Raw genomic sequence first — 15,364 nt, forward strand, 5'->3', positions numbered from 1 at the left:
TTTTGTTAAAACCCAGGAGAAAATAAACTATCGTAATCATTGTGTGTTTTCCATTTGCAGGGAAGCAAAGGTGCCTACCGGTACCACTGGCAGAGCCACAATGTCAAGCACAGCGGCGTGGACGACATGGTCCTGCTCTCCAAGATCACAGAGAACGCCATCGTAGAGAATCTGAAGAAGAGATACATGGACGACTACATTTTTGTATCCTTTATTGATTTCTTTGGACATTTCTAATTGAGATGACAGTGTCCATGATAAAATGTGGCTTTATTCCTAGTGTAAGAAGATCCATCTGAAATTATGCTCGTGTCATTTTCTCTGTTTCAGAATGTGGTTTTGTACTTTTTTTGTCCCTTGGTTCAGGCTGTGGGAAGGGCAAAGATGATGCTAAATTATTTTTCTGGTACTTCACAAAATCCGGATGCAGCCAGTATCCGTCTGTTTTAATCCACGGCACTGTAGCTTCGACATCCTCTAGTATGGGATATCTAAAACCCCTGTTTTTCCTAGAGGAAGTCCCAGTCTGCAGAGTTCTGTCGATAGCTCTCCTAATTGCAAAGCAGTTAAGTCCAACTTAAAAGGTTTAAAAAAGATTGCCGCATGCAAAAAAATATGCAGTTTTGTCTGTTTTTCTGCATTCTTAGATTTACTAAAAGAAGCACGATAAGCAAAATCAACGATTGAAAATAAGCAACATTCTTGAGTTGTCCTTTATGTTTCAATGTTAGCTTGCCAGATGCCATTTTTTATAGGGCTCTTCAAAATTCAGAATGGGAATTTGATTCAAATTTGTGTTGACTTCATTATATACAGAGAACTGTGATTTTTACTTCAGTTCCTACAGGATTCAGGAGTTTCGTTCGGTGCAACTAGGTTAAGATCTTTTAGTGGAATTATTATAGAACTGGTCATAATCAATATAAAGATTTGTGTAAAATCCATATAGTAGTACCAGCAAGTTTAACTTTGATGCTGTTGGTGACTTCTGAAGGTATCGTGTTACGGATGACCATTACAGGTGGAGTCTTTGCAACCCATGTAACCTATATTTTAGGTTTTAACCCCTAAAGCTTGGGAAGAATAGTTTTCACATTAGTAGTTTCTGTTTATTATGTACACTGCTCATTTGTCTATTTGTTAAAAACTCCCATACCTACGTGACAATACTTTGCGAGGATTGCCTATCCCATTATTAGGAGAGGAAAATTCAACTCACCAGATATTTATCTAGCAATACTAATTAACATTATTCTGAGGCATTTGGACAGTTCTGACCCTTACTGTGCTGTTTCTTATTTATTGAAAGAGATTTTACCAAATAAATCTCTACACCTCTGCTTTTAAGTTTTAACAGCTATTTTTGGATTTGTTAGCTATGTTACAATAGCATCTTGATCAGGGGTGGCAGCCTACCTCCTACAGACAGAATCCTGCCTACCATTTTATAACAAAGATTTTATTGGAACACAGCCATGCTCATTTGTTTTATTATTGTCTAGGGCTGCTTTCATGTTACAATGGCAGAATTTGAGCAGTTGGCAGCAGACCATATGACCCACAAGGCCTAAAATAATTACTTTTCTGGCCCTTTACAGAAAAAAAATTTGCTGACTCCCAGATACCTGTGCAAAGCTTCCTTTAATTTAATTGTATGGCAACAGTTGTATTCATTTGTAAGATTTAATTTTATCTGGTCAAAAATTGAAATATACTCGCTTTATCTGGGCTTATCATCATCAAATCATTTTAATCACTTTTAAGTGCAAGACCCATGGCACATGGAAATTGGCAGGTGATAGACTAGTAAAAGTTGGGTGTAGGATGTGAATCTGGACTACCTGGCTTCAAACCCACTCTGTATGTGCCTGGAGACCTTAGGAAGTTTTGTGATCTGTGTACCTTGATTTCCTCACCTGTAAAATGGTAATGATAGTAAAATCTCCTATACGAAGTTGTTGTAGTATTAAAGGAAATAATAAATGCAGTAAGTACATAATATCATTAGTTATTAATATCATACACTAAGGCAACTGTATAAGTTTCTCCCATATTTCTGAATTATGTTCCAAAAATTCAATTGTAAAGTTGCTTATTGGAAATTCAAATGCATTTACCATAGAAACTTTTAAATGGAAGATTGGTTTATCGATAAGCCCATAAAAAGCTAACTTCCACAAGTTGAACAAATTATTTATTGGAATTTTCTTAGAATGTAGGTTCAGCTTATTACATTATTTACACAAAAACATGGATTTTGATCAGCTAGGGAAGAAAAAAAAATGATGTCAGTAGTTATCAGCTGCCAACCCAGGCAAACTCACTTCTCCCTACAAAGGTCATTTACCACTAAAACACCAGAAATTCCTCAAGGACAAGGACTATGTCTTACATGTCTTCTTTAAAAACATAAAGTTTAAAAAACCCTTTAAAGCAATACATGTTAATTTAACATGATTTTTTAAATGCAGTCAAACAGAAAGGAGAACATTAAAAGCACCTAGAGTCCCACCACGTAGGGTTATTGCCTGTTAAGCTCTTGGTGTATATTTTTCAATTTATCCACATATAGACATGCATATAGATGTGCTTTCTTGTTAATTTTAACAAAAATGGCATCCTCTTGCATTGTGTATTTGAATTTCCTGCCTAATTCTTGCCATGGTCCACTGTATTAAGTGTTCATTGTAAATTTGTTGACTATCAAGACTTGCTTTTTATATTCAGACAGCATAATTTTTAATGACTCACACAGAGGGGGCTGATTACCAGCCTTTGAATTAATGCCTTTGAATCAATGACTGACTAATCGTGTGTTCTACCAAGGAAATGCGTTAGTTGACCACTAATGACTTCGTGTTTTAGAAATCTCTGCCCACTCAATAAATGAGAAACTCAGGATTAATGTGCTTTCCGTCAATAGCACAGAACAGCTTTCAGCTTTGAGGAAGCTTGATGGGTTTGTTAGATGTCAGTGAAATAATGCCAAGGGTCTAGCTGCAAATATTTTCCTCTGATAAGTGATAAAAGCCTTCTTCATCAGTTCAGTGCTAAGGGAATCTTATTATGATAGAGTAGCATTATTTTAAATAAGAATTGGTTTTTTCTCCCATCTCCTTAAGCTTAATAGTTAAGTCAAGAAGAGATTTGATTTCACATTAAGTTATAAAATTGCTCATTTCACCTCTTCTGCATCACATTCCAGCACATTGTCTTATATTGAAGGTCAGCATTTAGAACAATCAATTGTTAATGCAATTAGGCCAAAAGCACATTTCTTCGTTCTACATTAGAAAAACATCTACTTAGAAAATGCTAACATCGTTTACCAATAAAAACCCATATTTTTCAGCTCTTTCTCATAAGACAAGGAAGGTTTAATTTACCCATCGTTTTTCCTGAACGTTGCCACACTCCTTACCATTACACTCGAACGTATACGAGGAAAACATTGCAATTTTGCTCTTGTGCCTGGCGAGACATCGTTTATAGCCACTTGGCTGATGAAACTAATTCCTGTGCAAAGCACTCCGTGCTCATTTGGTCCAACCTTCTCCAAACTTGTTTTTACTTAAAGACCACACTCAAATGTACTTGGCATTTTCAGTCCTTGAATTAGGAGTTGAGGCGTTTGTGCCAGAGCAACTGGAGCTCAAGGCTCGAGTGAGGTTTTGGGTCTTGGCAGTCAGTTCATGTTGCGGGGACTGCGAGCTGCAGTGAGATGAGCCCTGGTCTGGAGGCTGGAGCCAGGGGCTCAAGTTCCAGCTTGACCGGTCTCCATATATGGGACAAGCAAGTCACTCACTTGCCTGTCCCGCCTCAGTGATAAGAACAGGAAAGTCGATTAGATCAGTGTGGGTGGTTTGGGGGAATGCACTGGCTATTAAAATGTGTGGGATTTTTTAAGTTAAACTCTTTAACTTTGCCTAATAAGACCATTAAAAACAACTTATAGAAGCTATACTACTATCACAGTTCATAAAAGACAGACTACTTTAACATCCCAAAAGTAGAAAGGAAATAATCTAAGAATAAAAAACAGTCTTTTTATTGAATACACTGAGCTTTATGAAAAATTCAGGGCATCGTTTCTCTTTTGTCATCTGTGCTGCAGATCAGTGAAAACTCACAGATCCACCACACGCATTCTAAGATCTGTTGGGTCCCTTCTGTCTCACCAATTCTATTACGGAGTTTATAATAATTTTTTTCTGGTTTTTGTTTTTGTTTTGTATCATAGCCTTGTAGCTCCATACATTTTCAAATTAACCTTTGGCCACACCTTCACAGCCAAAGATTATGTGGGTAGGGACAACGATTGGAGCAGCTTTTTCCAATTCAGGCACACCTGAATTATGCAGTAGGGATGGGAGTGAATACTTGAGTCCTGGAGAAGTGACCCAATCCATTAGGAGGCCGGTGTTCTCAGGGAAGTGGCTGAGGTTTCTGCAGGTCCAGCCAGGTGGAAAAAAAGGCCTGCAGTTAGATAAACAATTAGGCCAAAGTCTCACCTGAAATAACTAAAATATATTTGTTTCCTTTAAATCTGTATTAAATTCTCTTGTCTCAGTTCTTCTGATTTAGGTAAGTTTGTAGCTACTTAGCAAAGATACCAGCTACATTATCCATTTCAAACCAAAATTTGTTTTTCAGGAATCTTCCCAAATAATATGGCCCTTGAGAGCCCAACTGGGAAGCTTAAGGGACAGTTACAGTTTTCCCTCTTTCAACCTCAGTCATTGATTCAAGATTGGCCTAGAGTAGACTAAAAGAGAATTTTTCTTTGAGTGTCTCTTTACCGGGCCCTTACCAGAATTTATGTGGACGATTAAGTGAAAATAAAAACTTTATAAGATATCGTCTCACATAGCAGATTATTAATGGTAAAAACAAAATGTTGGCTCCTATAGGAGCTCTTATGCAACCCAATCCATATCTATTCAATAACCAAGGGCTTGGTGGGTAGGAAGAGATTGCTGAGGAAGTGGTTCCTTTGGCTTATGTCCCTCAGGCAGCTCTTTCTGCTTTGTATGCAGTGATCGATTTGTCTCGGACAGATGTCATTCACAGCATTCCCTTTACAACTAAGGGAAGGAGGCATGGAAAGATCATGCTCACCCAAGTTTGTGTTTACCTAGAGATAAATGCAAACATCGACATTTTCTTCTTGTGAAATAAGGCTGGTCACAGCAGTGCTATTTCTTGCAAATTGGGTTTACTGTAAGAATTACTATATTTGTTTAGCATGAGAATCAGAACAAGGGCCAAATCTCATTTATTCAGTTTTAATTTGGTCCCTACCATGTAGTAAGGATAGTAAAAAAAAAATCAACTAAGGGAGACAGAGTTTGGAGTACTCCAAGGATCACAGAACCTAAGTTACAAGAGACTACAGAGCTCTCTAATTGAACACCCCTCAATCCTTGTGTTACCAATTCAGGATTACCATATAAAATACAGGACGCCTGGTTATATATGAATTTCAGCTAAACAACAAATAATTTTTTAGTACACTATGTCTCAACTATTGCTTGGGACATATTTATTTGGAATATGTATACATAAGTTATTCATTGTTTTTCTGAACTTCAAAATTTAACTGGGTATTTTGTATTTTTTTTGCTAAATCTGGCAACTCTACTAATAATGATGATGACAATAATAATAACCTGCTAATCCTAGAAAAACAATATAGCTTGTTGAATAAGAGTATGGACAGTAGACCCAGACTGTCTGGGTTCAAGTCATAGCTCTGCCGTTTACTAGCTTGTGATTTTGAGCAAGATTTAAAATTTCTCTCTGCCTCAGTTTCCTCCTAGTAAAATAGGATTAAAATAGTAACAGAGTTGTGATTAGGAGCTTGGATTAGTATTAGTACCATATAAACGTGTAGGTGTTCAATCAGTGTTATTTTTTATTATTAACATGTACTGAGTCTTGGCTAGAACATCATGGACATTTCTTATCTGCTTAATCATTTTAATCATCAATTTATCTGTTCTAAATTGTGCCTCAAAGAAAAAAAAAGCAAGCACTAATCTGTAGGTGGCCTCACCTGATTTTAGTACGTGGAACTACATTTGCTCTTGGCCATTCTTCTATGACTCTTTAGTGATTTTTCAGTTATGATTCGCTGTCTCATTCACATTTTCTCTTAATGCCGTGGACTGCCCTCAGACCAGCACAGGGTACATCTGGGTGTGCTCTAAAAACGCCCCCATTTTCTCTACTGCCATTTCAGGTTCAACCTTTTCGAGTCTGAGATCTTTCTTGTGAAAAAGGAAGCAAAATTGCAACCAAGTCATTCCACATTCTCATCTTCGTGTATAAATATGAATTTTTAAATATGATGTGATCCATTCCACACATGGCTCATTTGCGTTCGATAATAATACCAAACCTGCACCTCAGAGGTGTTAACATGTGCCAAAACGTTTGTTTGTTCCTCCATGAAAAGTGTTGTCTATTCTGTCTGTTTTGTCCACTGCTGTATCCTCAGCATCTAGAATAGTGCCTGACATGTTGTAGACACCCAATTCAAACTAGTCGAATGTTGAATGAATATATGGAAATATTTTTTACATTATAATAACACTTCATTTATGTGAACACATTAAAATGTATAAAACAGTTAAGACTCAGTATAAAAAAGTTCTCTTCTGGATTCTCCATGCAGAAATAACAACTTCTTTCCCTACACCTGATCTGTGTGAGTTTGTAATTATCTGCTCTGAGTAATATCTTATGGATATAACTTAGCTCCCCTAAGCTTCTGAAGGGTAAGACTATTAAGTTTATCTTGCATCCTATTTGTTAAGTGAATAAATGAATCCATTCTTAGTATAACTAAGAGAGAGAAAAGTTTCAAGGAAAAAATAATATCTCTTGAGAAGAGAAATGGTAATTGCTCTTTTAATGCCATGGTCATTTCCATTTGTTTTCTTTTTTTCTTTACTGTACATGTCACCAATGCTACAAGAATGTGCTTCAATTCATTTAAAATAATAATTTTTTGTGACACCTTGGAAATTAAGTCATTATTCTTTCTGGAGAGGGACAAAATCTGAGCGAGTTGATAATTGCCTTTGTCTTTATTTGTAATCTTTTAGAAAACAAATACATGAGTTTTTCATTTGATAATCATTATGAATTCTTGATAACATCTGGTTACTTAATTTGAAAACTGTGTAGCTATGAAGATTAATAATGGACCTTAACTGGATGTAAATTCAGACTTATATAGGATCCGTATTAATCTCAGTCAACCCTTTCAAGCAGATGCCATATTTTGGGGACAAGGAAATTGAAATGTACCAAGGAGCGGTAAGTTACATGCCACATATATTGCTGTCATGTTTTGGGCTTTTTTAAAGCATGTTTAAGTTTTCTCAATGTTGGCAATACATTTGCATTTCCTTGTTATGAATTATTGGGAAAGCTCAAGTAGATGACATTGTTTGATTTTTAATGATGTGCTGCTCTTTAGATGCAACTTTAAAAAACAGAGGGCTGTCTAGTATTGGAACATTACATACAAAATTAGTTAAATGGGAGGTAGGACCTACAGCTTAGGGGATCATCCTCTTCCACACATGCCACAAAATTCTAAGGACTAAAAAATCAGTAATGGGTAATAAAAAGTAAATAGGGCAGTGGGAATCATTCTGTCTGAATCAGAACCTTCCTTAAGCTGTGGCAATAACTGGAACGTGAAAAATGAATCTTTTAATACCTCATTTATTAATGTGGCTCTGGTCCCTATTCAGACACAGCTCCGTAGCCATTTCAGTTGTGTGATAAAAGTAGAAACTCTAATCTTAATTAATGTATTTCATTGCGTGGTTCATCACTTCCCCAGGCCTCCCCATCTCTGCATCTTTTTCCCTTCGCTCTTTCCTTTGCAGCAGAAGCACAAGAGCATTCATTAATCCTGACCCCTGGAAAACAAACAAAAGAGAGCCCACACAAATTCATCAGTTGAAGTGGAAGGCAATTTACCCAGAGCAAGAGCCCACCCCATTGTTGCCAGATGAATGGTGCTGGTCGCTAGAGCCGAAGGAGGCTGCCACGCGAAAGACCTTTGATAATGCTGCCTTTATGGGAGCCCAGCACAAGGGGAACACTGTCAGCGGAGGCTGGGTCCTGCCCCGGCACCCTGATCAGCGGGGCCAGGGCAGCAGGCTCGGAGCTGGCTTGGCATTCTCAGAGACAGCCAAGGCGGGGGTGGGTACAAGGGCTGTGCTTTCGTATTTCTTTCCAGTTCTCTGAAAAAATGATTGCTACATGGGTCCGTTTCAGAGCGTTCATTTTTCGAAGAGTTCTCTTTAAAGAAATGCCCCTAGAATTGTAAAAATTTATAGTTATTTTTAACTGCTAATGGTAACAGAGTGTTGTAAAATTCGTATTTAGTGAGTGCCAGGTTCTATGCTACGCTTGCGATAATAACTTGGATAATAATAAAACAGCCCTGTGTGCTGGGTGTGTATTACTCTCCACCTCCATTTCACAGATGAGGAAACCAAAGCTCAGAGAGGTGAAGTACTTGAATCTATTGCGTGTTGGAGCTGAAGTTAGGTCCCAGTGACTTTCAGGGATTTCAGGGGAGGAAAAAGTAGGTAGAAGAAATGCTTACCCTATAATTCTCAAGGGTAGCTCAGAGGTTCCATGAGACCATACATAGGAAACCAATTTGAAAAACAGTCACTTGCAAACATCAGATATAACGAGTTAATCGGCTTTAAAGCCGTGTTGGGCAGTGGCTAGCCCACACCTTTCTCTCCACTGCCCACAGCTTCCTCTCTACTCCATTTCCTTCCATTTTCCATCCTCTTTTATTTCTTATAATCTATTTCTCTGTTTTCAAGAGGTATTAAATATACCTGCATAAACAATTTAGGCCAGAGGCCATTTTAAGACTATATCCTAAGATCCCATTTATGCATCCTCTTCTGACTGTAAGGTGAAGGCAGAGACATATTATTCTTGTTCCTATTTAAAGCTGTTCAGTCGACCAGTCCCAGGAATAGCCTCTGACCTTCACTGGGCAGTTTCCCTTGTGAGCCTTTTGCTCACAACACAGAGAGAACCATGGGCTCTGGATACACCAGCGCTTTACATATGTGCAAGCATCCAAGCAGCCTCTTCTCATCCTGTCTCGTCACTTGACTTTGATCTGCCAGAACTTGCAACAAATGGCAATTTCTGGGCCAGGCTCCTTTTTCTATAGTAAGTCATTTTATAATAAATATCAAAGCTGGATTAGTAAATGATGCTGCACCTTTGCATATTTCTCCACCTTTTCAGATTACTTTCCCATCCATCATCTCAGTTACCCTGTGACGTTCATAGCATGGACATTATTATCCCAACTTTAGAGATGGGAGACCAGTGAAGGCAGACAGAGTTTAAATGTCTTCTCCCTCTGGATCTGGTGTTCCTTTCACTTTTTTATGTTAGATAGCCTTAAATATAAGGGTTTTCTTTCTCCGTCTTTACACCACATGAAGTATTTTTCTTTTTAGTAATTTTTGAGGGAGGTGGGTGCCAAGAAATTGAAGAAAGCAGGTCTGAAGTTATCCTGATACAGTGAATTTATACTTATGCATAGCTAAGATATCCCATGAGACTGAAACACAAACCCAGGAGAATATCTTAGTGTGGTAGGATTTTTTTCCACCTATTGTGATGAAAGAAACTGGTCAAACCAGTTTATCACTTTAAAGATCCATATGGCTTGCCCTCTTCTTATGGAAAATTTTTAGTTTTTTTCCTCATTCATAGATAGTCATCTCTGACTTGCCTCTTAGGGAAAAAATGGAAGGAATTTAGAATTCTAGTAGTCAGATCCAGGTTTTTAGTAGCCGTCTCTTAAGACCTGTTGCCCAAGTATCTTTAGAAACATTTAACAATGGAATGTCATCTGCAGAGGCATGTTTGGGAGGAAGGGTGTGTGTTGGAGTATCTGAAGACGCGGGTCATGTCTGAAGGCTGAATCACACATGTGCCTACGGAATAGTCCAAATTCCATCTTCACTTTGTTAGGTGTAACTTCTCATGACCTAGGCAAGTCTATGAATTCTTGTATTATGTAACCTTTAAGATGTAATTATAGGCATTGAAACTATACAGTTATTTAGGCCAAGGCCAAGAAAAGAAATGTAATGTTGCTCTATCTGACCACATTTTTTTTGTTTTTGTTTATTTGGTTTTTTGTTTGTTTGTTTTGCTTTTCTAGGCACAGTATGAAAACCCACCACATATCTATGCTCTCGCAGATAATATGTACAGAAACATGATCATTGACAGAGAAAACCAGTGTGTCATCATCAGGTATGGAAAAGAACCTTGTTAGATATAGAGGATGTGAGATCATGCTGTAATTAGAGATTCCAAGGAGAAGCAGTGCTTTTGCAATAGCTGCTGATGTCAGAGGGTGATTAATGTATCTGAGTAATAAGCACGCTGTCTGCGATGTCTTGGTTTATTTCATAATTCCAAATCATAAAAGCTTTGAGCTTCTGTGGGGTTGCTGTTTGTACCCCTGTGGCTTAAGGCATTAAGTTCGAGGGCACATGGTGCTAGCCAGTTACTTCATTGATCATCATAGAGGCCCTGAACTAAAAATCGTAAAAACCTTCCCCTTCCATTTGATCATACTGTGGGTTTACTCTGAATTGGAGATCCTTTATGTCATAAGTTTCACTGTTTTGTCAGCTGAAGTCCTTTTCTCTAGGTCCCTTGCTTTTCTTTCTCTAATAATTTAGTTCACGTTTGAGCTTTTTTGGTGTACTTTGTCATCTGCTTTTAATTTTCTATGGGCATTAGTGGTAAACACCTGCATTAGGTGTTTGTAGCTGCATTTCAAAATCCTTTTAGCCTGATCCAGCTCCCAGTTTTTGCTGGGTTTAAGTGCTTTTACAATTTTGTTTACTATTATGAACATTTTCAAACATAGAGAAAATATAAGCATCCATATTCCCATCACTGAGAACTCGACAGTTAACATTTTGTCATATTAGTATTCATCTTTTTTAGTTCTTTAAATTTTCATCTGAAGCATTTTTGAAAACTTTTGAAAATTTTTTTATTAGGGATATTTACAAACATACTCAAAATTAGAAAGAATGTTATAATAAGCCCCAGTGTACCTATCATCCAACTTGTACATTTATTAATGTATGACTAATCCTGTTTCATCTAATCCTCCCATCCTGCACCCACTTGATCATTTAAAGCAGATCTTAGGTAGCAACTCATTTCATTTGTCGATAATTTATTATGCAACTCAAAAAGATCATTCATTTTGCACCTGGAAAATGAATAATTCTTTTAACATCATCTCATATTATCAGTTCTATTCCATGATTGTTTTATAAATCCTTTTTTTATAGTTGGTTTGTTTTTACTCAGATTCCAGATAAGGCTCAAACATTGCCCTTAGTTGCTAATCTCTTAGTCTTTTAGTCATTAACAGTTCTCTCCTGCAGAATTTCCTGTAGTCTGGGATTAGCTAATTATAAATTGGTATTTATATCTACAAGCTTCATCAGATTCAGATACAATTCTTTGGCAAAAATGCTTTGTCAGCGATGCTTTGCACTTAATTAATGCCTGTTGGTCTCTTTGTGTGGTGTTCAAATTACCAGTGGGTCACTCATTATAAATTCTCATTTCACAATCATTGTTTAATTAATGGTTGAAAAATAGTTATTTCCTAATTTTATTACTTCTTCTATGTTTATTAGTTGGAATTCTTTTATTTGGTTACCTTAAAATACCATATGGGAAAACGAGATAAAAAGTTCGATTCATTGTCTTTGCCAGTTTTCAAAGCAATGAGTTGATGCCTTAGCAACCTCCCAAGGTAATGTTTTTATTTTCAGTATCATTCCAAACTAATGTATTTAAAATATATTATCTGTTTTACTGCATTGCAGTTTTGCTTTGGGGCTCAAAAGATCCTGACTTTGACCACTGGACCCTTTATATTGACTCCTGTGTCCCTTTAATATGACCCCAGTATTTTTTGATATTTTCCTTGTTTGAGATGTTCCAGACTCATCTTGTACATTTCCTGCCAAACCTGGAATCAGTTATTTCACCAAAAAGCCTTGTTTTATTTTAATGGGAAATGATATTTAGAGACCACCAATCTAGTCATATGTTGTAGTGCTACTAGTTCTTGTCAGAAGATAAAGGAATATAAATTTTTAAAGCAACAAAATGGGACATAAGTTCATATTGATAATTTTCAGTTCATTTTTAAGGTTATATGATTTTTACTTCTTTTATTTTTATGTTTGTATCTCGTTTCTTTTAATGTTAAAAATCATGGTTCCTGATGACATTATCACAATTATTTGCTGTATGTTGTATGTGTATAAATATAAATATAAACATAGAAATACAAATATATGTACCTATACTTCTATATACTCATAAGTAAACATATATAAAAATACATATGTAATGGGATAAAGCAAATAAGTAATTTCATTGATGCTTTAAAATAACAATACCAATATTATTAATAGAAATACTGAATTCACTCTATAATTCAGTCAAAATGTTGGGTTTAAAAGAAACTTAAAATAATCTTTTCTGTGCCATGACATTCCAACTTGACCTACAGTTAGGTTCATGTATCGCATTTTGGATTTTAGGGATTTAACATTTTAAAATTTAATTTTCTTTTATAATTGTATAAAATATTTACATGGCTCCAAAGTCAAAACTATAAAACAAAGAACACTGAAGTATTTCAAGGTAAATATAGATCTCAAGTATTTCAAGGTAAATACAGACTTGATGACATTTTACCTCTAAATATTTCTATACATATCCCTGGAAAATAAAAACATATTTTCCCTTAGCCCCAGGACCATTATCACAACTAAATAATTAATAAAAATTTAATATCATCTAAAAATAAGAAATCCACATTCAAATTTCTCTAATTGTTGCAAACATGTCCTTTCCTGCTGGTTTATGTAAAAAGGAACACTGGTTGCATTTGGGCATGAGTCGTTCATTTTTTTTTTTCCTACCATAGTTCCCTTAGTACCGCCATGTTTGTTTGTTTGTTTCTGTGACATCGACTTGGTGAAGACACCAACCAAGTTTTCCTATAGATACCTTTTAGATTTGTCTAACTGCTTCCTCGTGCTATCACTGCACTAATTTCTTCAACTGGATTTTCTGTAAATTGGAATTAGATCTAAATACCTAATTAGATACAGGTTAAGCCTCTTTGGAAGGAACATTTGGGTAATGATGAGTTGGGTTGCTCAACAGGAAATTATTCTGTTTGACCCCAAGTGGAGGTCACTGGTCAGTAGAGAGGTGAGGGAGGGACATTTTCTTAAGTGAGAGAATACAGGATGAGTTTTCGAATTCAGTCCCTCGCTTTTTCTCCTTCCTTACGAGCCACTAATGAGATGAGAAAGAAGGGAATGGTCTTGCTGCGTGAGCTACACAACTCTGGAAGCTGCCTCAGTTTTGCCCAGCCCACATCCAGCCCCCATCGATCTGTCCCTGCAGGATGCACATGCACTGAAGCAGGACATGTGCCCACTTCTAGGATCCTTCTTTCCAACTGTTCAGGTAGCGAAGACCTGAAGGCCCTGCTCCAAGGACTTCTGTTGTGGTGGCTATGCTTTAATTTAGGAGATGGTAGAACAGGAAGCTGCTCTGACTTCTGACACTAACTACTCAGAGTTAGGCCAGAGGTCACAAGGCCATAATCCTCCTTAAGACTGTTCTCACTTTGGACACTAGGGGGTCCCCAGGCTACCCTCAACCAGCTATAAATTCAGGGGTTCCCACCACCTCATCAGTTTTAGTGATGTACTAGAATGACTCCCAAGACTCATGAAAGTGCTGTATACTTATGATTACAATTGTACTATAGCAAAAGGACTCAAACCAGAAGCAGAATAGAGACGTATAGAGCAATGTCTGGGAGGGCTCCAAATGTGAAGCTTCTGGTTGTCCTCTTCCCCATGAAGTTGTGAATGGTGTTACTTCCTTCCAGTTTCAATGTGTGTGTTGGCAATAGTATTGCCAACCAGCAGTGCTGTCAACCAGGGAGATTCTCTTGAGCCTTTGGTGTCCGGTTTTCATTTGGGCTCACTCACATACAGCCTGCATGGCTGACCTTTAGTCTCCAGTTCCTCTTGGGATGGGGAGTGGGGGTCAGAACTTAAATGGTGCTTTCCAAAGCCTCCATCATAAATCATATTGTTAGACTATCTCAAAGCCCCCAGGCATAGAGAGACTCCTGTCAGGCAGGACATTCTGGGACCCTAGAGATTACCTCCCACTAGCCGAGGGCAAGGCCTGACCCCTCTTTGTGTTAATTCTTTATTACTCAAGAGCAGTGTTTGTCTCCTTTAAGAAAGTAGATTTGCTACCTCTGGCATGCCATGGTTCACTGTCAGCAGCTCTGTGATCCCAGGTAGCAAACCTAACACTTGTCTGGGCCTTGGTTTCTTCATTTGTGAGTGAACTGATTGACCAGATGAGCTCTGAGGTCTCTCCTGGTTTGGTGATCTTTCTTCCAAATAATACCAGAGGAAAAGGAAGGCAGGGAAATGCCATGGGTAGAGAGGCCCTAGTTTGCAGCTAGTGACGCTGAGAGAGCTGGGTACCTGTTCAACTATGGGATGAGTCAAATGCTCCTTGCCTGCATTCATTTGTGAACAGAAAGCAAACCACCCATTCTCCTGGGGCTGGGAGAGAAGCTAGCTTTCTGTGCTAAGGGCTTCTTCCATAGCTGGAAAGACTGGTAACTCTTAGTATCATTTAATTAGAAAATAAAAAAATTAACAATGACCTAATCTCTCTGGTGTTCTTTTTAGACCTTCACCTCCCAATTTCCCTAGTGTGACCTTGTCTAAGTGATGAAATGCATGGGATAATACAGCACATAGCAGCAGTATTACCAGTTTCCTCCCAATCTTACTCTTGTTTTTCAAAGAGATGGATATGCTGATAGGATGGAATGGCAGCTGACTATTTCTGGACTAGAACTCAGTGTAACAAACTGAATTTAAAAAGAAAGGAATCAAGGAAGAAGACAGGCTGCTTTCTCAAGCACAGACTTCCATCAAAGCCTCGGTCCTGAATTCTGCATGTCTACAGACTTGTTTTGTCAAAATCACTAGTTGAGCAGCTTCAGGTAGACTGACTCTGGCCACGCAACTCACAAATGACTGTGAATTAGACCCCAGTTAATGAATTTATAAGAAGAATTCTGCCTATGGATAGCTCAGGCAATTTCCCTGGAATATTGCCCAAGAGGGGAACCAGAACAGAAGGATGATCATATTGGCTAATGACATCAGATCATGGTCCCCACCTCTAT

General features: G+C 37.6%; 1 protein-coding gene across 2 annotated transcripts in view; it reads left to right on the forward strand.

Moving 5' to 3' along the window:
* The window catches only part of MYO1E (myosin IE), a 177,399-nt gene that overhangs the window by 75,290 nt on the left and 86,745 nt on the right, over positions 1–15,364 (forward strand). For both annotated transcript variants that reach the window (XM_039865445.1, XM_039865444.1), the window contains exons 2-4: positions 61–204; positions 7,234–7,323; positions 10,235–10,329. In XM_039865445.1, coding sequence (XP_039721379.1) covers positions 61–204; positions 7,234–7,323; positions 10,235–10,329 — 329 coding nt within the window. The remainder of the gene's footprint in view (positions 1–60; positions 205–7,233; positions 7,324–10,234; positions 10,330–15,364) is intronic.

The sequence above is a fragment of the Pteropus medius genome, unplaced genomic scaffold (genome assembly GCF_902729225.1).
Source record: "Pteropus medius unplaced genomic scaffold, Ma_sr-lr_union100, whole genome shotgun sequence".
In the NCBI taxonomy this organism is placed as follows: domain Eukaryota; kingdom Metazoa; phylum Chordata; class Mammalia; order Chiroptera; family Pteropodidae; genus Pteropus; species Pteropus medius.